This window comes from Thermobia domestica, chromosome 12, assembly GCF_964235325.1.
Source record: "Thermobia domestica chromosome 12, izTheDome1.hap1.1, whole genome shotgun sequence".
Classification (NCBI taxonomy): Eukaryota; Metazoa; Arthropoda; class Insecta; order Zygentoma; family Lepismatidae; genus Thermobia; species Thermobia domestica.
In genome coordinates, this window is record NC_137465.1 from 107,356,179 (window position 1) to 107,381,322 (window position 25,144).

Sequence of the window (25,144 nt, forward strand, 5' to 3'; positions counted from 1 at the left end):
GGCTTCAAGCGGATCTTTAATGCATAACTGAGTACTCCTTCTGAGAATCTTAGCCAGTGTTCTTTTTTTTTTTCTGTTGTGCTGGTAAAAGAACACAAAACCAAAGATAAAAGAATCGAAGCACAAATGTGACGTGAACCAAAATTTCAACTCTGTAAATAATAATTGCTCGTTATTGACTTTGTGGAGCTGATAAACTAATAATAATAATGCTTACAATATTGTATAATCACAAACCATTGGGTTCACAGCAAACAGAAAACTATACAGAGAAATATCTATATTTTGATTTTAAATCCAAGAAATTAAACATAAAGAAAACGTTTCTACCCTGTTTTAAAATTTAGAAGAGGTGTCGCATTTGTTTAAAAAAAAAATAGTTTATTTAGTGTATCTTTTCAGGAGTAAAAGTGAGGGGGAACGCGAAGAGACGCTGTCTCCCCACCTTATGTACGGCATCCCCCCAGTTCCTAAAAAATTACAATGTGCAAATATAGTCAGGGGATGGCGTGACGTCATGCCGCTACCTACCGTCCCTTACCTTCTCAGATCCAATTTTACCCCTGGGGTAATATGAAGAAAATAAATTGATTGTTACATATAGGACACTCTGTGCTTCAAAACATTATACAGTATTTGCATAAAAAAAAAAAGGCACAGAAACATGGAGAAAACAAAATTCATGAAAGAGGAAAACCAAAACAAACAGTATTATTACACCAAAGCGGCTGGTCACTAACTCAACTACAAACAAGTATACTGAACTGTATAATTCCTAAATCTTACGATATTCTTTGAAAACCATCTGTACTGTATATACGTACGGGATGGAAATTTCTGATTCCCACCTTCTTGTTTCTTTTAGTTCAATATACAGAATAGTCGGGATTTCGGGGGAATTCCGGACCCCTAGGACCCACCCCCGCATACATCCTTGTCGGAAGTGTCCTTGCTGACGTTTGTGAACGTGTCCCCTCTTCAAGTAAGAACGTCTTAAATACTGTCATTCGTTAGTACCGTACTTACAAGGGATACATTTTTCCTCACTATAAAACTAACTGCACTCTGCATATTCGTTTGTAAGAATAATTTAAATTTATAGAAAATATATTTAAACGTTCTGTTACACATTTAAACTATTATCTTTTTTAAACTTTAACATCTCAATCAACGACTCATTTCATATTGCAGACTTACGACTACTTAAGCAACAATTCTTAAAGAATTTACTGTGTTTTGAGAATGTACACCAATGGAAAGAAAGAGAATTTTCAATTCTTTTTCCTAAGTCTTTCTGTCTAATGTGGGGTGAGAAAATGCGCCCGTTCTCATGTCTCAAAGAGAAAGATGAATCTGGAATAGAGAATGTTTTCACACTACCATCAAGAAAAAAAAAAGTTCATATAATCACTTTTATCTGGTATTTTTAAAGTCTCAAAGTGGAGGGGCAAAACGAGTATCTTGCCCTCCATGAAAATTTCAGGGAGGGCAGCTGCCCCCTTGCCCCTCCGGTTCCGGCGCCCCTGTACAGGAGTATTTTTAGCGAAGGTTAATGAGGATTAATACATGTTGTACATTAAGATCTTCACATGTTTACTGTTTTAGAATTCGTCGACATTTCAAATTTATATACAAGGTAAGTATTTTAGAGTGAAGAATTTCTAAAGTGTGTCATCAGCAAAACTAACATATTTTAAGCTCAGAACTTTCCAAAATACTTGTTTCAATGTTATTTGTAACCATATTGGTTAATAAAGGGGAAAGTGGACTTGGCTGGCCCATCTTTTTGTCAATAGAGTTAATCTTCAAATTTGAGATAGTTGTTGAGTGAGCACACTTAAAAGATTTTTTGTGATTTCATATATTTCAGGGTTACTCAGTTTATTCAGTCTTAACCAATTCTGGGTACTTATAATAGCTAGAGGTATGAGTATTGAGCAGAACATATCAACTGTATCTATGGAGGCTTTTTAATTGGCTTGCCTTTACGAATGTACATACTTCCATTTTTACTTCCTGACTATTTTTAACAACGTACTTTATAACTTTCAGTGTATTATCAGAGATATATTTGCAGATACATCTAGAAAGATCATATATATTTAGTAAAATTGCATTGAAACATTTAAAAGTGAGCCTGAGACCACCTAGAAATTTGTAAAGGTCCTTGATCCAATATAAAAGTTATTTCGTTGATAAAAACTCGTTGAGCAGCATTTATGAAATTTTCTGCTCCTACAAAGACACATGTTGGGATGACCATAAAGCATGAGAACACTAGGCTGAAGGAACATTCAAGGAGTCGAGAGAAAAACAAGGAAGCGGTTTCGGGATTGTCTAAACATCTTCAAAAATCTAATCACAAGAGGGGGACTTAAGGTTTTATATTATGCAGCGTCAACAATAGAAAGAAACTATTTTAAGGCATATTTTGTTAGGACGGGAAAATGAAATTTAATACTGAAAATGGGACCGGGAATGGGATACTATCATTACAAGTTCTATCAACAAAAATTGAATAGTATATAATTGTACATTATTTCTAAGATTTTTTTGAAATATACAGTTTTATAAGGTCAATATTAATGTAGTTACAGTACATCGTAATTTCAATACACTTTTATATACAGGATGTTAATGAACTATACCGACAAACTTTAAGAGGTGATTCCTCACATCAAAATAAGAGTAAAAGTTCATATGGTCCTACGGCGAAAAGTGCATAGTTTCAGAGCCAGGGCTGTCCAAAATCTCGAAAAAAACAAATTTCAAGAGGCCCTATTTCGAATTTGAGAGACTGTGGATGGTGATCCTTATCAGCATTAATATACAGTCCGATTCCCCACACTCCTCTTGAAGCCCTTGATATGACTGTCATACTGTACGACCTCTGGCTCATTCAATCTTGATCCAACTCCGTTGTTCCTATTTCGAAGACATAGTGACACCTTTACGTTAGACCGCTCGCTCACAAGTGACTGTGCTTCCCTCGCTTGTGCGACGGGCGAGTCTATTTGCTCGGAGGTTAGGTAGGTATGTCAACAACGTGCGCTATCAGCGTCACTAGTACATTTCATTGCATAGTGTCTCCACAGCAGTGTTGCCATTATTTAAGTTCCAACCCTCTTATATAGTAGATTTTAAAAAGACTGAAAGTTACATAAAGATTAACGATTATATTAAGATTAAAGATTAATAGAGGAAATAATAATCGTCTGTATAGACCTGAAAAAATAGAAGTAACAGTTACAGTAGATAAAGAGTGTGGGAGCTTCAGTAGATAAAGGTTGTTCACATCATCAATTTAGGGAGAGCTTATTCTTTGGATTATCTTTACATAGAAAGGGAAATTCTTCACGCTAAAATACATTACCTTTGTTTATAAATTTGATATGTATGACTGATCCTTAAAAAAAAAAAAAAAAAAAAAAAAAAAAAAAAAAAAAAAAAAAAAAAAAAAAAAAGTGAAGATTTTAATGTACAACCTGTGTTAAGCCTCATTAGTCATAAAAGTGTGAAGATTTTAATGTACAACCTGTGTTAAGCCTCATTAGTCATCGTTAAAGATTACTCGTGTTATGTAACCGAAATATTGAAAAGTTTATTCTGCATTAAGGAATACAAATAGGTGAGTACTTCAGTTACATTGAAACATATATTCGTTACATTCTATCATTAGTGTAAATCTGGTTCATGATAGATCTACAGACTCCTTTAAAAATAAAATAATAACTAAGAAATCAAACATTCCGTATCTTTGTAACATGTACTGCAACCTACCTACGATACGGTTGTTTGGGGGGGGGGGGAGGGGGGGGATGAGTAACTTGACAGGATTTTGATGTTTATGAAGCTAAAGTTTCACGAAAGTAAAGGCTATTGTTTAGTTAGGGAATAGGGTTTTTAGAACATCAATAATGTACTCTGTTTTTATTCGTTAAATTGTATGTAACTTGTTTTGAGCTCTTGTGATCATTTACATTATTACGTACTAATTTCCAATCACAAAATTGTCAACACATTGAGAGGAATGAAGAGTTAACAGAGGTGCACGAGTTTTTCTTTATTGCGCAACTTGACGCACAAAATACATGTTAGATTTACTCTGTCGAAATTCTCTGGTCGCATGAACAGATCTGCTTTCTGTAAAATTTACGTTTTGTTGCTCTGTACTAAGTTATGTTTAGATCCAAAATTTTACAAATGGTACATTAATTCGATGTCACGAATTTTAACTTCCAATGATAGTATGAGGCTTAACATAACTATTTTCGAAAAATTACTTTTATTTGAGGACTCGTGCGTAGAATGTAATAGTCGCTTTTGGATCTGTTTTAGAAATAACGACGCATGTAAATACATTTCTCGTAAAATGTATAATTGAAATGCGTATTGCTTAATTTCCTTTACTGTGGTTAGCAGATTTAAATCAGAATTCTAATTATTAATTTCGACAGTTAAGTACGTTGAATGAAATTTAGTCCACTAAAATAATGAATATTATGCATCGCAAGTGATTTTTGAAATGCACGTGAGGGAAAATTTAAGTGATATTCTTTGTTGCATTTTGGATGTTTCTTTTTGTTGTCAATTAACTCATTACGTTCAAAAGCTGATTCATTTTAATAAACATCCTTTCCGCAATAGCTTTTCACTGAATGAGCACATTTTAGAGGCTTCCTGTGACTCGCAGCAAGTACTTTTATTTAGAACAGGGAACACTCCTTAATATACAGTCCATTGAAAAATGGTAAAAACAAGTTTTCATAGAAGTCTGCCTTTGAACGTAAACGTGTAAGCTGTCCTCATGCTTCAAGTTTGCATGTTGCTTGTTAACATGTATGCATGTTTGTGCTAAGAATTGCTTTGTGTATGCTTTACTGTGGTTTGTAATTCTTTTTCTTTAAATACATATTAAATACACCTTTTAATAATAAAACAAAAGCGTTATTAATATATTTTTGGAGTAGTATTTTATAAATAAATAAGTTTTCTCTCTGTATGTATAACTCAAGTAGTTGTATTACTAAAAAGTGCGCGTTTAAATTGAAGTAGTTTTGTTACTAAAAGGTGATTCTTTAAATTGGATGTTCTTCGCTAATTTTCGTACCCTTGACAGCACGTTTTCCATATTCATGTATGATGCATTAGTTTGGGTTTGGCTATTATTTGATATCGCTTGTACTAAACAATTTCAACTTTTATATATATGTATGTACATTTTTATAGGATGTACTGTGTGATAACTGTTACAAATAACGAAGTTGAATATAATAAAGTGTTCATTTGGAAATTTTACTCATTTGGTAGCAAACTGTATATTTACCTTGTGTGCTACAAGGTTGTGATGAGGTAAGTATATCAAAGGTTCTGGAATTTCAATAAACACTTAAACGTTAATTTTTTAAAAGTAGTTTTGTAGGTAGCTTCAAAAGCGTTCACGAGAATATACACATTTAAAGAATATCATATTATTATCGTAATTGTTTTGTTGTAGTTAGGAATTCCAAATGTAGAATTCAGTTGAACTGTTCATATCTTCTTTTGTAGATACTTACATGATTCTTAAATTTACAAGAACTAATAGAAGACCAAAAATAGTGTAGATCGAAGTTATAGTAAATAATGAAATGATAAGAAACTTGTAATTGCAGTATCAGTTCTTCGATATGTAATGGCACATTTAAAGATTAAAATATATAAATGTTTCATGAACTATTTGATGTGCGTATTCCAAACCATGTAAGTGATCTGTATAGTCATCTATTTGATGCAATATAGCATACATCCAACATCCATTATAGAGAAAAGATTGGTGGTCTTGTTTGCAGTGTTTGGAATTTTTATTTTTATCCAACACTTCAATATGAGATGTGGAGTTCAGCTTATTATTTAGTCTGAACCACTTGAGCTCCTACCGGAAATCGAATAATCTCTCGTACCTAAGATGATAAGGCAAATAATGAGAAAAAGTTTCAAGTTTTTGCTGTTGTATAGAAAGTTTAATAGGTAATTAATGTTTACAGGCTGAGGCCCGAGCTGAATTCGCTGAGAGATCAGTGCAGAAATTGCAGAAGGAGGTAGACAGATTGGAAGGTAAGAATGTAGTACTTTGTAATAAACAGTTATTGATTAAATTTACCGCGAGACTTTTGGACGAGAAATTTGGATTTTATCTGTTTTCCGTGCTTTTGCGGAGCGGATTTGAAATTAGGGTTTGCATGATATTTCAGATAGTTTAGGAAAAGATTCTTTGTATCTGCAAGGGTTTCACTGAAAGTTTCGGGGAACTGACCAGTATACAAATATTTCTTTTTTTATTGCTTTTCAAAGTATTCGACCTTAACAGGAATACATTCGCCCATCCGAATAAACCAATTGTTGAAAAGTTAACGCCACTTAGCAGTAGGTACCTCAAAAACATGCATTTTGTATGTTTGCACTGCTTCTTCTGAGGTTAAAAATCACTACCCACGCAATTTATTTTGTCGATTGGAAACAAAAATTCCTTGGGGCTAAAGTTGGTGACATTTTCACAGTTCAGAAACTCTAACTCCAATGTCCGAACTACTGTGTTAGAGCTTCCATTGTTATGGTACAAAATGATGTGATGTTTGGGGTTGTGGGATCTGAGTGTATTGACCACTTGTGGCAAACAAGTGGTAGTACACTACTCAGCATTAACTGTTCAGGATTCTACAGGCAGTAGAAGGGACATGTCTAGATTTCCCAAAGAATGAAGCAACCATTTGCGTGAATGAAGAACTTTTGTTTATTTTGGCTCATCTTGGAACACCCAGACGCCATATTGTTTAATTTCAGGTTCATGTAAATTAGATCCATATTTCATCATCAGTGGTGGTGATGCACACAAAATTTGATACACTTAGAACCTTTAAAATATAGTCTTGCACTACATCACACGGGCGAATTTTTGCCCTTGAGTTAAATTGTGGGGAATCCAACAGGAACATAACTTTTTCGCATACCAATACCTAAATGTGCTTGAATTTTACGGTATGCCTCATATTAGTCTGCGAGTGAATTAGCACACGCGCAGTGTCAATGTTTTCTTGCACTGTGGTTATCGCTGGTTACCTTAACACGAACTTCGTCACTAAAGCTGTCGCACCCAAACGTAAATTCCTAAAACCAACGATAAATGGTTGTTTTAGATGGCACTTTATTGCCAAACATAACACTCAGATTGACACATTATTTTTGTGTTAAACGTTGTCGAAAATCACAATAAATCATTGTACGAAACTGTTCTCTGATCAGATCCATTTTTTCCCCGACTTCCTCACTTCAAACTGCTCCTATAAAGCTAAAGGGGAACTAGTTGGTTGGGAAGCTACTTGTAACTGTATTGAACACATATCGTACTTAATATCCATAACAGTTTTGCATGCATGGTGTTTATCGGTCATGAAATCAGGAAACGGTCATGAAAGTCAAGAAATTTAGCATTTGGGTCACGATTTTTTTTATGTGGACAATTAAAATTATAGACTGGAAAATTTTGTTCTATAAAACGTCAAAATTCATCACCAAAAGTGTCTATTGTCGGCTTTAGACGCTACCAAATCGCAAGCAAAAAACACTTTTATCGCATGCATAAAAATTCGCGCCCAAATTCGCTCTTGAGAATGTTACTAAATGTTACGGTTTCGGAAAGAAAGGGCCACGAAAAAGTCACGAAATTTCATTTTGGAATTTTAGTAGACACCCTTTGCATGTTGCAAGTTCGCCAATACTAAATTCTCGAAACTTCCAGTCAACCCTCGTATTTAAAAAGTAGAAAAGTGCGAGCTGAAAAAGTTAGGACTGTCATTTATTGGGCAGGAGTTTTTAGTGGAAATGCAATACATAATAGGATGAGACGAAATTAACTAATTAACAAGTTGACTTTAGAAAATTCTTATGGTAGAACAAGTGTCACTTGTTCATCAATGTAAATCATTATGTAAACTATTATATTTCATTTACTGTTGCTAATTGTGACAAGGTACGAACAACCAGTTAGAAAACAACGAACTTGAAGCGTTGTTTTCGTATGCTAGGTGTATGGTCTTTGTCAGTTAGCAACAGTAGATGTAATTAGGTGCACGAGATCGAATAGTATTTTATTAGAAGTATTATCTTTCATGTGCATATTTTCAATTTGGCACATCTCTTTAAGTTATCATTCAGACTGTATGATTGTCACTGAGATAGTTCTTCGTTAAGATAATGATATCTCGTTGGAAGTAGTAGTTTCAATAGAATCGAATGCCACTATTGGCTAATTTGAGATAGATAATGATGATTATTTTGTGAATAAAGCATTTTTTACTAGACAGCTGAAGTGGATAATTTTTACTCTTAATGTAAGTAAGATTTCTGCTTGTGAAGAAACAACTAACATAAATTTTGTACAGATTACATTTTGTATATTGATTATGCGATATATCTGTTTTACTGTTTTGAAATTCAGAAAAAGAGTAAATGTTTGAAGATAGAATTTTAGAAAATGTATATGTTTTAAATGTTTTATTTAAGATAATGCAGCAATTAACGTGATTGAATAATGCTTAAAAGTGCCTAATGATAGTGAACTGATACATGTTGCTGTTGTTATATAGTATTGCATTCAATAGAATATTAAATTTCTTGTTCATAAAATAACAATGCAGTTATTGGCAGAAAGATGTGAATAAGATAGCATTATAACTACTAAAACATTGTCATGTTCTTTGTATTGATGTGAATTAAATAAATTACTTTGTAATATGGTTATAGTGAATATGCTCTCTTATTCCATCTTTTTGTAGATAATTGCATAATATTGAAATTTTGTGAAATAGAACTAAGAGTACAGTGTGAATTCATTAATGACCTCAACTGGCTCTGGTGTGAATACAATATGTAAATAGGAACACAGTACACTTTTTGTAAATACAAATTACAAGTTATATATTATAATTAAATACAGCAATATATTTAAGATAGAAAGAATGTATTGAAAATATCAAAATCATATTCTAATGACTGAAACAATTATTTTTAGTGTTTGCAAATACAGAAGGCAGTTTGAATATGAATACAGAAACTGTATTCACACCAGCCTGTTTCTAATTGTGTTTCTTTCTAATAGCATGATCAACAGATTTTTCCGTCCTAATTATGTGTGGTGTGTACTAATGTCGTTTGATAGTTTTAGCTTATCGATTCAGTTTCGTCAAGTTAGAATCCACGATTTATGCCCTTCAACTTTCCAAGAATATTGGAAAGTGTCATAGGGAATTATATTTCTTATTCACACCTTCACTTACAATAGCTCCCTCCCTCCCTTTTCTAAAGCTGTTCATTAAGGAAAAATCTTGTTTATCGAAGCCTCGGTTGGTACATCATGAACATGGTATGGGACAGACGTGCTTGCACTTTGCACCTTTATTGTACCTGTTGAAACTTTTTTGCAGATGACCTTCTGGCTGAAAAAGAAAAGAATAAAATGCTACAAGAAGAGATGGAAGCCACCTTGCATGATATTCAAAATATGTAAACCACCACGCATGTTGAGAGGAGAAGCGTGTGTAATCCCCAGGTTTGATGCATATTCCTCCCTTGCATATCCTGGTAATATATTAAAGCATTCCTTGAACATACTGGCATCAGCTAACAGCGCGAGAAGTTTTGAATATTGGTCGTGTTAATACTTTTGTATTAACTGAAAGATTATGCAAGTGATATTTTGACAGATCGGAAAAATACGCGGGTATATTAATGAGGTGTGTACGGGATTACAGTGACGAGAATAGCAACCATGGTATAGAGGTATTAAATTTGCTTCGAAATTGAACTTACCGAAAAATGATACATGGCAGCTGAAGGTTTGCTCTAGATCTGAAGAATATACTGTATAGTTGAAATTATTATTACTATACTGTAAAACATGGCGACCTCCGTTTGTATCTCGACCAATATTGGTAAATTATGATTTGTAGAAGAGATAATGACTTAGATACAGTGTGGTACTCACATTTTAATATCTGTATTATTTATTCCTTCCTTTACCCAGTGCTTTCGTTTACGTCGAAGCTGTTAATATAATGGAGATACTACACGTTTTAAGATATCTTCCATTCATAAATGATGGCAGCATTCCATTCTCCCCATAATGGCGAGATTCTAAAAATTTTTCATGTCAGTTCTAGTTAATGTTTATCAAAGGCTAGGAAAAAACATCATTTACGTATTCGTAGTCAAAATACGTTACGAGGTGGATTAAAAGACAATGGTATTATGCGTATAGCAGCTGCGATTTAGAACTTAACGTCGTGTAATTCTCTTTGGTTTTTTCTTTTTGTTTCTTCATTAACATGTGCAGGTAGACAGTTTTTGACTTTTAAAATTAAATCACACTAGCACATGTGTTTGAAAGATGGTCTCTAAACTAATCTTCATAAATTATTTCCCGTTGTAATAAGAGGGCCGATGTCAGTTGAATATATGAGAATGATCTTAATATTTGTATGTGTAAAATTTATAGAACAAGAGAGCTCTATCCCTTGTTTCAAGTAAAATTGCTAGTAAAATTAGTTTGTTTACTTGCATCTTAACCCTCTCGTGGGCAGTGGAAAGTATGCTTCCCACGTAACAAATCTAAGTTTGCAGCTAATTGCTCCGTTGGGAAACGTTATTTCCAATATAGTTGTCTCATTGTCCAATAGAAAGAGGGGAAAAGCAAATAAATTTCACACTTGTACTGTCATATACTGATACATCTAATATATGTTGTCTACAAATCCATGGTGCTGGAAATAAAAATGGATGTACGAGACGTATTTTTAAAGTTAAGTATCGTTTTGAAATAAAGAAGAATAAAATACAAGTACACTTTTCGTAACAATTTTATTGTTACATGAAAGCCTGTACCTCAATCTACTTTCTACATAGTTTTCACCAAAATTAAGGTATTTAACGTATTGTATAACAAGCTTTTTAATACTATCGTCATAGAAGTCGCCTCCTAATTTGACAGCTACTACAACACAGCCGTTTTGACTACCACGTCGTCCTCGTGGTGCTGACCACCCAGATGCTGCTTCAAATGCAGGAACATGTAGTCACAGGGCGCTAAATCGGGATTGTACGTAGGTTGATCTTGTTCTCACCCAAATGGTGCGATGAGATTTTGAGTTCGAGTTGCCGCGTGTGAACGGTATTGGATTGCATGCTGCAATTTTTATAAGGTTTCACAATATGTCATAGAATATAATGTCACCACGAGGTGGAAATTAAAAAAAAATCCACAAGCAACACCCGCTTTCTGTCCCAAAAGACAGTACACATGATTTTCCTTGCTTAAATTGTTTGATCGAACTTAACTTTCTTGAGTGATGTTGAGTGCCGCCATTCCATGGATTGTTGCTTCGATTCTGGTGTAGCGTAAGCCTCCCGTGTTTCGTCGCCATGGATTCGATACGCATGTTTCCAAATTTTTACGTCATCCTCCTCGCACTTCCATGCAAAATGGTATTTTATTTTCACAATATTTCTCTTCAGATTGTAATACCTGTATGTGTACCAAATTAAAATTGCTCCAGACTCTTGAGTTATGCCGTAACATACACTCGTATATATACATGCATATTTATTTTCAACACCATAGATTTGTAAATACCTTTACATAGTCATGGGGAGCATGCTTTCCACACCATGGAAAAAGTTGACGGGTGCTGTAAAATAACCTTAAATTCAAAAGCCTAGACGGCTCATAATCATAAAATCGAAAATAACGTACTTCGTATTTCGTTTGTCAGTAGAAGATTGTTTCAAGTCACTGTGATTTCTTACGCACATTAGTACTCTTTACAGATATAACCTGAGAAAGTACGATATTAGAAATGATTTGTATATTCTGTAAAGTAATGCAATTTACAATGTAAAGCGAATCTTACTATTCTTGATTAATGAGAATTTAATAATAATATGAATTTTAATAGTTGTAATAAATTAGCTGGCATTTGAGAGTTTCAATATATTATTTCTAATATTTCCGCTGAAGAAACAGTGGTAATGAAGTACTTGGATTCATGAACTTGCAATTAAATTTGTAATCCAGATGCTAGAAAGGATGTTAAGATTATGATGCCAGATGATTAAGGAATGCTTTTTCTAATATACATATCCCAAATATTTGCATGGATGCACATGCACTTATTTTTGCATGGTTATATTTTTCTCTTCGCAATGGTGTAAACTGAGTTTCTCTATGCCTATTGAATGCGAATGAAGCTTACTGAAGGTGAATTTCGTTCTGGTAAGAATAGATTAAGCTCTATACAATACAGATTTATATCTCTTTCGCAAAGTACTCGTATCGTTCGTAACGTCTTCGGTATTTTGGTTATCAGTGAGGACAATGTATAACAATTATTCAAGCGATATGGAAATACCAGAATTTGATCACACTAGTTGTAGTTGTATCATTTGAAATAATCAAGCAACTGTAAACAAACTACAGGTTCGAAGATTTATAACGGAAACCAGTAATTCAAATAATTTGTTCTGTACACTTTTCTTTAATGTGCTGAAGAATGAACAAAAGATTATAGTTACCAGAGGATTAATTTTTAAATGAATTTCTGTATCTTTCACATAGTATACATATTGAATTCTTAAGCTATAATTTTGGAGTTGAAATTGAGAACAACATGCTAAGTCTTCGTATTGTTAACAGTGGTATTCATACACATACGTTGGCGTGTGTGTGTGCATACATAAGTTTCCGCGAAATCATTTCTAACGGTTTTATTTTCACTGGAATTTGTGCGATTGGATAAGTGTAAAGTTGAAAAATGATCGATTGGCAATGCGTTTAATTAAAAATAAGATCTGAATATATATTAATAGACAGATTTGTTGAGATACCGTAGTTTTCGGTAAAAGCAGTTTATAACTTGTGGGCTTCGTTATTCTTATACTTTAAAATCCTTAATTCAAACCTGCTTTCGGTTCGGAAATGTAATATGCAGTTTGGGTTGAAGCCTGTACGTGTGATAAAATATTTAAACTAAAACAATTGTTTACAGCGGAATAAATTCTTAATTTTTTTCCGTTAAGGGTTTTAACTTCGAAGTATTTGTATTTACCAAAATCAGCGGCAAAATGTACGTACTTTGTCAGTACCTTTTTTCTTTCTTTCGCAAGAATCTAGTTGTGCTGTACTGCAACCTTTTTCCCACCTCTTATGTTCTGTTGAAGTTTTCGGATAAAATGCCGATAAAACACCACTAAGGATTTATAAGTATTGTGCAGTTTACTACGAATTATTACAAAGAGTAAATATTTAGTACAGGTTAAACAGAAAGTTATTTCCCAAATTAAACTGAAAATTACTTCATGAAATTTTGACGAGAGAACACAATGAGATAGGCACACACACACACACACGACCAAAATTAATCGGTATTAATAATCTTGTTATTGATTCAGCGTTTATAGTTTGTTCAAAGATGGTTCCAGTCGGCAGTATTTAAAACTAAATAAAAATTATGTACATTGTGAAGATGATTGAACTTTCTAGGCACAATAAATTGCATAATGTGTATGCGAAATCACGTAATAGAGGTAATGGCAAAGAGAGTACTACGTGTTGCAAAGACATACTATTCGTGAATACTTAAAACCTCTACTCTCAGTTTACACCAGTTTTTTTTTTTTTTTAATTTTTTTTATTACTTTTTGTTTTAAAATTTACAACCTATGAATAATATTTAACTTTGTGTATTATAATTCTTAAGAACTTATTGCAGGAAAGTTAATATAATAATAGATTCTTTTTAATGTTTGCAGTGTATTAAGGCTCTTTAGCTATATGCCTCAGAGATATTCTGAGGCTTTACTTTTACTTTTGTAAAATTATGAAACATTTGCTAAATTTGTAAACAGTATTATAGCTACTCGTGGTAATGCACTATATTTTGAAAGCTTCGTTATGTGAATGAGACGTTTGATGTGAATGTAACTTCCGTTAACAGTTCCTGGGAATCCGACCACGAAATTTTTAATTAGTTCACACATTGTTCCTCACGATTCTTTCTGTGATTTCCTCCAACATGTTAACATTAGGCCGATGCGAAATCTAGATCTTCATACAAAAGTTGGAAGTTATCCTACATCAAACTATTGTAGATAATGTGACATAAACAAACTCTATGGGGATCAATATTGAACGTGTATGGGGTGGCACTGTCCTGCACAATGATTCTCTAACGCTTCTAAGGATTCGCCTTTATACTTGATTGACATAATACATGATGCATGATAACGTAATCTTCTACAAAAGATTTAGACCTAGTCTGTGTTTCGTACTGACTTCTGATTTAAAATTTTACTGCAAATTTCGAAGGACAATGCACTTGCTGCCTATATACATTTATCACTATATTTTTGTAAACTTAGTTAAGTAACGTTACTTCTGAGTTTAGTATCCGAATTTACTGTATTCGCTGACTGTTGAGAAAGCATTCGTGGCGAAATACTTAGTGAGAAAAATAAACTGCAAAGTTAACGCTTCCAGAGGTGTCACGATTTAAATACTCGTTGACGAAGTGTTGTAATGTTGAGAATGACAAATTACAGTCAAAAAGAGAGGAAACGTTGTTGAGCATCGTACTGGTGCAGAATGAGTATTAGTTAACTATGACGTGTACGGTCTACGACAATAAGTAAACATATTGTGTACGCAGTTTGTTAATGAAATGTATCACTCGCTTTTTGTCGAAGATAGTACATACATCGAGGAACTACACAGTAAAGGGAAACTTTTTGAAAACGTGACACACAATTTTACAAGAATTCCGTAGTATTTGGAAAGTACTTAAAAGTTGCAGTACTGTTCCATGAGTTAGCAAAAGTTTTGTAATTACTTGAAAGAGAAGTGAGACTAGGGAAGTTTTTAACTGAGGATAAGAAATTCATAGTATTAATTTATGTATCGTTCTTTTCAGTATTCAGTGCTATACGGAAAGAATATTATTTTGATCTTTCTGTTGTATCGACCTCAACCGTAGAATACACTGTTGTTTGTGAAAATTCAGCACCAAAAATACGCGTGTGAGTGGAATGACATTTGTCACAGATTTATCACATGACTATACAGAACTCCAGAGGTTTCTTACATCGTGGAATCGAATTAAACTTACGTGCTGAGCACTTCGTGTTGTTCTAGTGGCTATCGTGCACGCCTTTGCTTTCAGTGGTCCTTAGTTGATTTCCAACGGGAGAGCTTGACCTTCATTACTGTAGTTCGGATTCCAACTTAAACTGTAGGTAGGTAGGGGGCGCGGTGGCTCAGTGGTAGAGCGTTCACCTCCGGTGCTTGGGGTCCCGGGTTCGATCCCAGCTCGCGCCGTGGTGGACTAACATCGTACTCGTGGGTTTTCTCGGGGTTCTCCCGTTTCCTCCCACTTTCTTCATTCCACCATTTCATTCATTTCTCATCATCACCGTCTCCTTTAGCCTAACCGGCATAACCGTGGGACGTAAAACTAAAGATTTCATTTCATTTCATTTTTTAAACTGTAGGTTCACGTCTTATGTAGCCTCGATGCTGGAAAGTAACTTAAACAAACAACAGATTGTGGAATATGTTTTTGAGAAATCTCCATTTCACGCTGGCTGTGTTACACAAGCCACTTGGACGACAAGAGGCTGACCAACGTAATCCCACACATGTTCAGTTGGAAACATATCAGGCCAGGAAAGTGTCCCTTGAAGAAGGCAAACATATTCCAGAGAATATATAACAGACTATTGTTCTGGTGAAATGTGGTATCTGGAGTTGTCTGAAAGAAAGGTGTGGGCTCTGCTTCTAGAACTTCGTGACGTAGCTGTCAGTGGCCTGGTAAAATTGTCTTTAATGCAAAGCAACCAGATCTCTCACCATCACTTACCTCAATAGGCTGCTATTAAAGTCGAAACACGCAGTCTGGCAAACTACGATAGCATTTAAGCTGCCACCACTGTAGTTCAGCTTCAAGCTTAACTTATCCAGAAACACAACCAGTGTTTCCTGAGGCATTTGTGGTTCTAGGTCAGTGAAAGCCAAGGCAGTCATACATGCCACCAGTTCAACGTTATACAGAGAAGTCTACCTCATTTCCATGCGTCGTCGTTGAACTAACATAGTGGGCGTATACTGACCGTCACGGTCGTGTAGACAAATATGTGGTTGCAATGGACATTGTGTGGTCCATTGCGATCGTCGCTGCGTACAGTTCTCGTCTATTGCTTTCATACACACAGGAAGGTCCGGAAGTTACAGCAGCAGACTCAGTCGAGTGAGTAGATGCATGAGAAAATGAACTGCTACTGTATTTCGAGTAGTAAATTTAGACAGACACACACTATCGTGGCAGCATTCCCTGTTTTCGCATCAATTTCTTTACATAAGCCATCTCCCATATGCCGACTATGCGGCTCCGAATACAGTACTTTGCTTATATTGCGATCTTTATCATCGACAAGACATTGTGACGCTTTCCTTCGTTTTTTCTGATTGCTGGTCTACTACCTGAATTCAGCGTAAACCACTCTCTTGCTATTCTGTTCCGCCCTTTGGACAAAGGGCACGTAGGCCCTCGCATGCATCACACCTTTAAAATTATAATCGTTCATACGTCGTATTTCGCTGTGCAAATCCAGTGGACATATTCCCGTGATTCCATCGTGATGATGTAGTTTTCACAAACTGCAGTGTAATTATTGGTGAATTCAAAATTGCAAGAAATTTTTTATTTTAAATCGCGCCAGAAAAACTTGTATATAAAAATGAGGGATCATATTATATAAAATGGTAAACAAGTCAAGAAAAATTTGAACTAGGAAACTATTTTAGTTTCTAGAAATCCATGTATTCGTAGCTACTTCTATTTCGTGAAGTGGGAAAATTAATTTAAAAAGTATTGGAGATCTCATATTCCTAATTATTGTCTGACGCACTAATCACTAATATTAAAGCAGTTCAGTGCATAAGAAAATGTCATTTTCAAAGTTGTCAATATTCTGTTTTGGTAGATGGAAAAAAAATACACAAAGTTAATTTTTTTGTTTTATATAATTAAGTACTTTTAAATTAAGAAGTATTAGTTTGTTTTGAGTGTTTTAAGTTGTGTTAATTTTGTATTAGAAGAGTTGGTATTAACGAGATTTCTAATAAAGTTGCATGTACATATAAATTTCTTTCGCGTTAGAAATATTGTTAAAATGGATCTTCCTAGTAGTTTTCAGCTTGCCTTCGTTTTTAATTCGAATGTTCTATGAATTACATAAAGAATAAATAAGTCTATATAAAGTCATATGCATGGTATACTTCATGAAACTCAAAATTCTCGAATTTCCGATTCCCGCAGTCCGATTCACTCGTACGAGCCTTCTGATGCCAGCGAATTTAATCTTGGTAGAATAGTTGTAAAGTAAATATCGATAAATAGGTTTTTCTTATATTAAATTATGATAATTTTCCAAATTGTAGTGTAATGGTATTCACAACTTGTGCTTTAATTTACGTGGGGAAAAATCAGTTCGCATACCTGGAAATTCTAATTTATTTATTTATAGTGATTTCGTGTATATTTTTTGTGTATAGTTCGACGTTATCGCAATTAGAATAAACATGATTGTCTAGTGTTTGCAAGCTTACCTCTACGCTAAACATTCACGTACTATATTGACTAACTCTTTTTGCTTCTAGTGATCTGATTTAATTTTCGTAGGAAAATGTATTGTTTTGATAAAACAAAGAAAATTACTTTTGTACTGCTAAGGTTATCATTCTTTTTTTTTTTTTTTTTTTAAAAACTCTGCCGAACACAGAGATGTACTTAGTAACAAATGACATAATTAACAGTCTAAAGAAGATAAGCTTAAATAAGTTTCTACCTGTGGATACGGGTACACATGGTTAGGATTTAGTTTCCAGTGAGAGCATTTAAATTTTCTAATTTTTTCCAGCATCGTGAGGCAATCGGAGAGCTACTTGAATTAATAAATACGTACGTCTAGAAAGATAAAGTAGCTTTGATAGAAGTTCGCATGTAAATCAACTAACAACTCGTCTAGCTGATTAGAGCACACCTGTTCATAAATGTGACGCCATGAAAGATGTGTTATGAATATAACATAGAACATTCGAATTATTAGAAGCCAACAATACTTTGAAGACAATTGCAGCAAGAGTAATTAACTTTTTAATGTAGGGCTGCTAACAGTAAAACAAAGAATAGTTTCAAGAAAATATAACAGATAAGTATACATTGACATCCTACCAAATATCTGGTATATCCACCTATGGCAGGGCAGCAGGAATGCGGTGTGATATGGATGCAATGGATGCCACAGCACATCTGGACACACGTCATTTAATTCGTATAAATTCCACGATGGATGGGCTCGGGTCTGACGTTCAATGATACCTCAAAGGTGTTTAGTTAGGTTAAGATCGAGTGAGTTTGGAGGCCATTGAAACAATAGAAATTCACCACTGTGCTCCTTGAACCACTGCAATAGAGCGTTGGCCCTGTGACATGTAGGATATCATTCCCAGTTGCAAATACGGCTGGCATGGGTGGATGTAAGTAATCAGTACTGAACTGCTGATAGCTAGGAACCGCCATGGTGCCTTCCACATACACTACCAGGCCCATGGGAGGGCATGTGAAGTTTCTACAAATAATAATGGAGTTACCACTAACCTGTCGTCATCCCACTACGCACATTTCAAGGAGCTGCACCCTTGGAAGATAAATTCTGATCGGCTATTTACGTGATGATGGCAGTATCGTGATTCATCGGACCCCGTAGCGTTGTGCCATTGCTCTGCGGTCCAATGACTGTGAGCACGTGCCCATTTCAGAAGTAATTGACGATGCCGTGCAGTTAACATTGGTACATGGGACGTTGGACACTCACATCTAACGGTGATGAACTGTGTGCTCACACGCTCGTGGTTTGTACGTTATTATAGTCTGCTGTTAATTGTGCGACAGTTTTCGTTCTATCTTGTTGTACCAATCTCTGTACTTTATGACGTCCAGCATGTTAAACGAGGTGTGGCTGCCCCACGTCTTGTGGTTTGGTGCTGGTTTCACTGTCCTTTTCTCACATTTGGAAAACACTAACCACGGTAGCTCGCAAACAACGCGAAATCGCGCTTCAAGATGTCGTTCCCAACCGTCTGACGATCACAATCTGACCCCTATTGAACTCGTATACATCGCTAACCTTCCCCGTGTTACGCACAAGCGTCACTCTGATCAAGTAAGATCACTGTCGCCGTCCGGCGAGCGATTTTGCTGTGTCTCATTCCTCTGTCATCCCATTCGAAAGGTAGCGAGTCATAATGTTTTGACTGGTCAGTGTATATTTATCTGTCGAATGATGACTTTAATCCATAGATTCTCATTATTTCAAAATTTGGAAATTTTAGAAAATTCTTACAGAAAATTTTAAGTAAAGTAATGACTTAGTGATTATATCATCTGATAGATATGTTGAATATGTTTCTCTATTGTAGCATTTTATGTACAAATAAATAAAATAGTCGAATTTCATGTTAAAACTGGCCTTCGGTTTTGAAGACCAGTTTGCAAGCTGGCAATTAGGAAGCATGTGAAAATGAAGAAAGTATTCTTTTTAAGAAGTTGTATATGTTTTGTCGATTTTTTTAATTTCGTATAAAATTTTGTTTATTCATCCTTTTAATATAAGTTCCATTAGTGCATGAATTAGCACTGGATGTATTTTGTTTTTAGTGTGGACTCATCCCTACCTGCTCTTTCTTTCTCTCTCTTATTTTTCACCTTTACTGAAATCAAACTTGGGGGTCAGGAAATTCACACTCTTCTGTACTGTTACTGATACTGTAAATTGAATTTAGGGTCACATTGTGGTGGAGGGCCGTATATGTTATTAACTGACTTGTATATTATTCCTTTCAGATGATTTGATTGTTGCGAAAACGCAGTACAAGGCAGTTAACGATGACTTGGATTCTGCCTTCGATGAAGTGTATGGCTACTAAATTAGCGCCGTCTTACACAATCGCAACTGTACTTGCACACTACTACTACTGCTGCGCTGCTTTTTATCTTCTGCTAACCTGCACCATGAGTAGTCTCAAAAGAACACACGCACAATTTGTTTTTGGCTACTTCTTTTTTATTTTCCGTTCTTCAACTATTGTAACTTAATTGCTTTGGGAAGCTTAATAGGTTATTTATTTATTTTTAAAGTTAAGAAATACTGCTATACAAAGCTTATTGGCTGAGCTGTTTCGTTTTGCAAGTTGTCTTGTTATCTGGGGGGGATTTAGATTGGCTGTGCTATGTTAATATTTTTTCAACTTGTAGATATTTTTCTGTTGACAGCTGCTTACAAGTTGAGTTAATATTACGTCTAGTGCAAAGCTATTGTATTCGTTGAAGCTTGTTAGATTTGTGTTGGCCCATTCACTGTTTCTTTTGCAACATTCTCTTTATATTCTTTTATTATTGATCATTCTTTGCAGATGAGTTGGTTCATGAAAAGGAGAAGTACAAGTATATCTGTGATGACTTGGATCAAACCTTCACTGAACTCACTGGGTATTAGACCTCCTGTATTAAAAATTAAAATAAAGTGTCTGCAGGAGCACCTCCGGTACTTTATGCCTGTTCTTTGTTCTGTTTACTTTATTTGTTTCTTTAAGTTTTTTTAAAAAGAAAACTAGTGCCTGATCATGCTTCTAAAAACACTTTTTTTTTTGGTTGTGCCACAAGTACGCGCTCTCCTCATGTTCATTGTATAAAATAATATAATTGATTACATGATCATATGTACATTCTGTATATCGCTTTTTTAATGGTACATCTTGATTGACTGTTATGAGATTTTCATATTAATGAACTCTTCGGTTAATCTATATAATTTTTTTTAAAAACTATTCATTCTTGCAGACGAATTGGTACATGAGAAGGAAAAATTCAAGGCTATTGCTGATGAAATGGATCAGACTTTTGCTGATTTAGCAGGCTATTGAGATATTTTTATAACTTAATTGTTTTGCCTAGATATTTTTTCCTCGGCTTAAACGTGAGAGTTTCTCAAATGTGTGACTAGCAAGATTGAAAAGTGTATTTTTTTTTGTAACTGTGGCATTGAGATGCCTATACAAAAAAGTAGGTACATCCTGACGCTGTGTTGTATTGCTGTGTAATTTAAATCCGCTGGAATTGTATTTCTCATGTCCAATCTTGCACTGCCATATTGCCAATGTACAGAAAATTTTCTCAGAAGATGATGGATTAATGACACGTCTTACGCTGGATTAAAATGGGAATATAGTTAACAAAACAAGACTAGGACTTGCTTTATAAGTGATGATAAAGAATATGGCACTGAACTATGTATTTATGCTATGCAATACAGAATTATACAGTACTAAACGGTTCGTTATGTAACTTTTTTTTTAATTCACTGTATTCATGGCCTAGATTGTTTGTTCATGACGAAATGAATCTTTGTTTTTGTTTATTATGTAAAGAACAGGAAATCAAAAGAACTACATTATTGTAACCTAATTTGAAAGGAATTTGGCGATATACTTGGTGCAGGGCTAATAATGCACTGGTATTTGTTGGGCTTAAATAACAAAGTAAGCTTGCTCAAACAGCCAGGCCAACAGGGATTTTTTTTTAAAGCTTGGGATGTGAAGGGCCAAGTTCCCATGCGAATTGTTTTGTAAAAAGTTTAAAAAAAAAGAACTATTTAAATATTAGTCACAGAACTCTTGATACATCTTATAGTAGTTGATTGTACACAGAATATACCAGATTTGTGTTAACATCTTGTATGGAAAATATATAATTTTTTGATTACAAATTGTGTTTTGATTTTTCTGCTATTTTACATCATAAATTGTTGGGACAAGCATAGGATGATTTTACTGTAAATAATGTATATAATTACTAGACTTGAAATTCTATAAGCATTGATTTTTGGCAATGCTGCTTTGAGAGACTAGGGATAAAGGTACAATAACAATGTTTTTTAATGAATTAAAATAATTTTTTAAAGAATTGTTAACATTTTTTTTTTTTCGTACAGTGGTAATGTTACATAGCCATCTTGTCATCTAAATTATGTTCCAAACCTGTATTGTTTAGGAAGGATACATATAAATATATTATTTATGAACAGAAGATACTGCTATGTTAATTGTTTCTCTTAAATCATCCTTTGACGTGCGAGAAAGTAATGGGGTGCTTGCAATTTTAAAATATTAATTTCATTTAAGTTTCTAAAGTTGAAACGGTTTTCTAAGGTGACATGAAAACCTAAATCGATTGAATATTGTGCTATCCGTACACAATAGTTTAAATTTTTAATGAAAAAAAAAAAAAAAAATGCTCTCCACAGGAATCCCCTTTCACTTAAGTTATGAGCAAAATAGTTTTCTGGTTTGCATTTTACTCAGTTTCTATGTAACAAGATTGCATAAAGTGATTTAGTAGAAACAGTGGCTAATGTGAGTATTTTGAAGGTGTCTTTCTGCTTTCAGTATTACGAAACATTAAGAAAAATGTATATCCTCAGTGTTTGTAGTATGATTAATATTTGAAAGCTTTTGGCGTGTGTGCTGGGAATTAAAGCCGTGATTTTTCCGCTTATTAAGGAAAACCGATAATGGCGTTGGTTACTAAAATGATCCACCTGGCAACAAAGGGATCAGAGCGTGACTCCTCTCCAATCATATTTCTCGTGTACCAACATTAATCGATAAGAAATGGAGTTGAAACAATTAAAATAATGTAATCCTATTATTCGTGATATTTTCCTTTTAAACTTGGAGTATATGGGAATGTACGAAGGATGACCGAATAGTTTAGAGCGTGATCCAGAAAATAGGTAGGTAAACAAGCCAAGTTCTATTATCACTTCCTTTTTATCATGGACACAAGTTTATGTTCCTAAGTCATTTCGTTTTATTCTGACTGGTCCTTGAAGTTGGTTAGATGTTGAAAATGCAGAAATTGGATTATTATCGTGCTGTGATCGAACTTATGTGAAAGGAATATCAATATCAGAAATTCATCAAGTTAAGTTCAGTATTTTACGTAACAGTGTCACCTCTTTTTCGTCAACCAAACACACAATACAAGAATTAGAGCGTGATCAGGAGAGTGGTGAAAATTGTCATCGAGACAAGCAACTGCCATCAGAAAGGAAAACTGATCTCATTCTAATCATGTAAGATCATTTATTGCGAACACGTCAGTAGCAAACAGATTGGGGATCTGAAAGGAGCATACAAGCCATTAACAAAAAGAAGCGAGATGCAGTGTTACTTGAGAACATTTTGAAGGGGCCATACTTTGAGAGAATACTACTTTGAATTCCTGAAACCTAAGCAGAGGGAGAATTTGTGAAAGGAGGCCAGAAATGCTCTTCCATGAGGCCAGGGCTTCCGTTCACACCTTCAGGGTTAGCGATGGCAACAGTCCCTAACTGTGGTTTCCACTAACTTGTTTCTTATCCATTTTTTAGTCTAGTTCAGCCACCTCGCATATGTTAGCTTTTTTTGAGATATTTGATCACAGCGCGATAATAGTTTTTTTTTTTCATTTTAAACATCTAAAATAAAACGAAAATACTTAAAATATAAATACATGAAAGGTATATTACGAAAAATATGTGCAGGGTTGGCAAACAATGTTTTCTTTGGTTAAAAAGGATTTACTTTATGTATTTAGCTTACATAGGGATAGAAATGTTCGTTTCTCCTTTATATGAAGGCGGGACTTATAGCTTAAAGTGGAATCCGAACCACTTAGGTTTGCATTCGAGAGAAATTGTCTTCTACCTGAATTTGAAACCTAGACCCCTTCATTACAAAGGGTATTTTGTCGACTCATCCACGGAGGACACGATAGAAATAGTTTGTGCTGATCTTTCACGTAATTGTGGATATTTGAAGTCGCTACAGAAGGACAAAACGATAGTCAACTGCACAAGTGAAATTATTGTAGAGTTTATCACATTATTATTATTAAAAAAAAGCCGTAACTTAATCCAGTGTAGTTGATGAACGCACAGACCGTCAAGCAAGATCAGCCCTTACGCTATAGACCGTTCTTCACAAAACTGTCTTGCTTACAAGAAAGTTGGGTTACAGGACCACGGGAGTCGTCCAATACACCGATTTTTGTGAACGGGGGGGGGGGGGGGGAGGGGATTTCAAATATGTTGCGTTGTCTTATCAAGCAAAGATACTCAGATTCTGGGGACCTAAGAATAACTTGAGCCCAGGCTTCCCAAGGATCGGCCTCATCCCGTACCAGACTTCTCAGAAAATACGTTGCGCAACGCAAATGCAAAAATCAGTAATTGCCACGCCTATTATTGTAAACACGCAGATTTTGCATTGCGTTGACGTAAACCTTAATGGAATTAGGTCCAGACACCAACTACGCCGCCTGAGCTTCGTGGCTAAGCAGTTAGCATACACGCCTTTGGCGTGGGAGACCCGAGTTCGATTCCCAGCGGGAGGTCGTGGTTCGGTAGGTCCCGTCTCATATAGCCTCGTTGGTGAAAGGGACGTTAAACTCGAAATCAAACCAAATCCACCTGTTAATGAAGTGACGTGACATCTGAACTTATGGAACTATAGGTGCTTGCACAGGTAAGTGCAAGTTTAGGGTGAGGTAATGGAGGGCGTGGTCGTTGTCCTTTCAGAACTGTCACAATTGCTTTCGATTTGCTGAAAAAAGACAAACATCTTTTTCAGAGTTGTCAGGATACGAGGAATGCCATGTTTGTGTTGAAATCAAAAGAAATGTCACCTTCTGACCACTGGAGCATATTGGACCGGCTTTGGAAAGAAAAACAAAACGTAGTAAAAGCTCTTACAGCAAGACAAGTACTTCTTTTCCTTCATTGGCTAGGAAATGGTGCTGAAATGATTAGGACAAATGGACGGTGTGTTAAAAGCAACTGTTTGTAAAATAGTACATGGTATGTGAACTCAATTGAACATTATTTTTCCAATATTATAAAATGGCCAAATGACAGAAACAATATTGCACGAGATTTTTAACGGAAAGGTGGTTTTCCATCAGTT

The 25,144-nt window shown here is 34.9% G+C and overlaps 1 protein-coding gene across 32 annotated transcripts in view; it reads left to right on the forward strand.

Annotated features, from left to right (window-relative positions):
- Tm1 (tropomyosin 1) overlaps positions 1 to 22,226 on the forward strand; it is a 133,832-nt gene extending 111,606 nt beyond the window's left edge. For 19 of the 32 annotated variants that reach the window (XM_081733971.1, XM_081733974.1, XM_081733973.1 and 16 more), the window contains 3 exons: positions 6,027 to 6,096; positions 9,462 to 9,586; positions 19,986 to 22,226. In XM_081733971.1, the coding sequence (XP_081590097.1) occupies positions 6,027 to 6,096; positions 9,462 to 9,544 (153 nt within the window). In that variant the 3' untranslated portion in view covers positions 9,545 to 9,586; positions 19,986 to 22,226. The remainder of the gene's footprint in view (positions 1 to 6,026; positions 6,097 to 9,461; positions 9,587 to 19,985) is intronic. The other 13 variants (XM_081733976.1, XM_081733965.1, XM_081733960.1 and 10 more) reach the window with 5 other exon arrangements.
- The last annotated feature ends 2,918 nt before the right edge of the window (positions 22,227 to 25,144 follow it).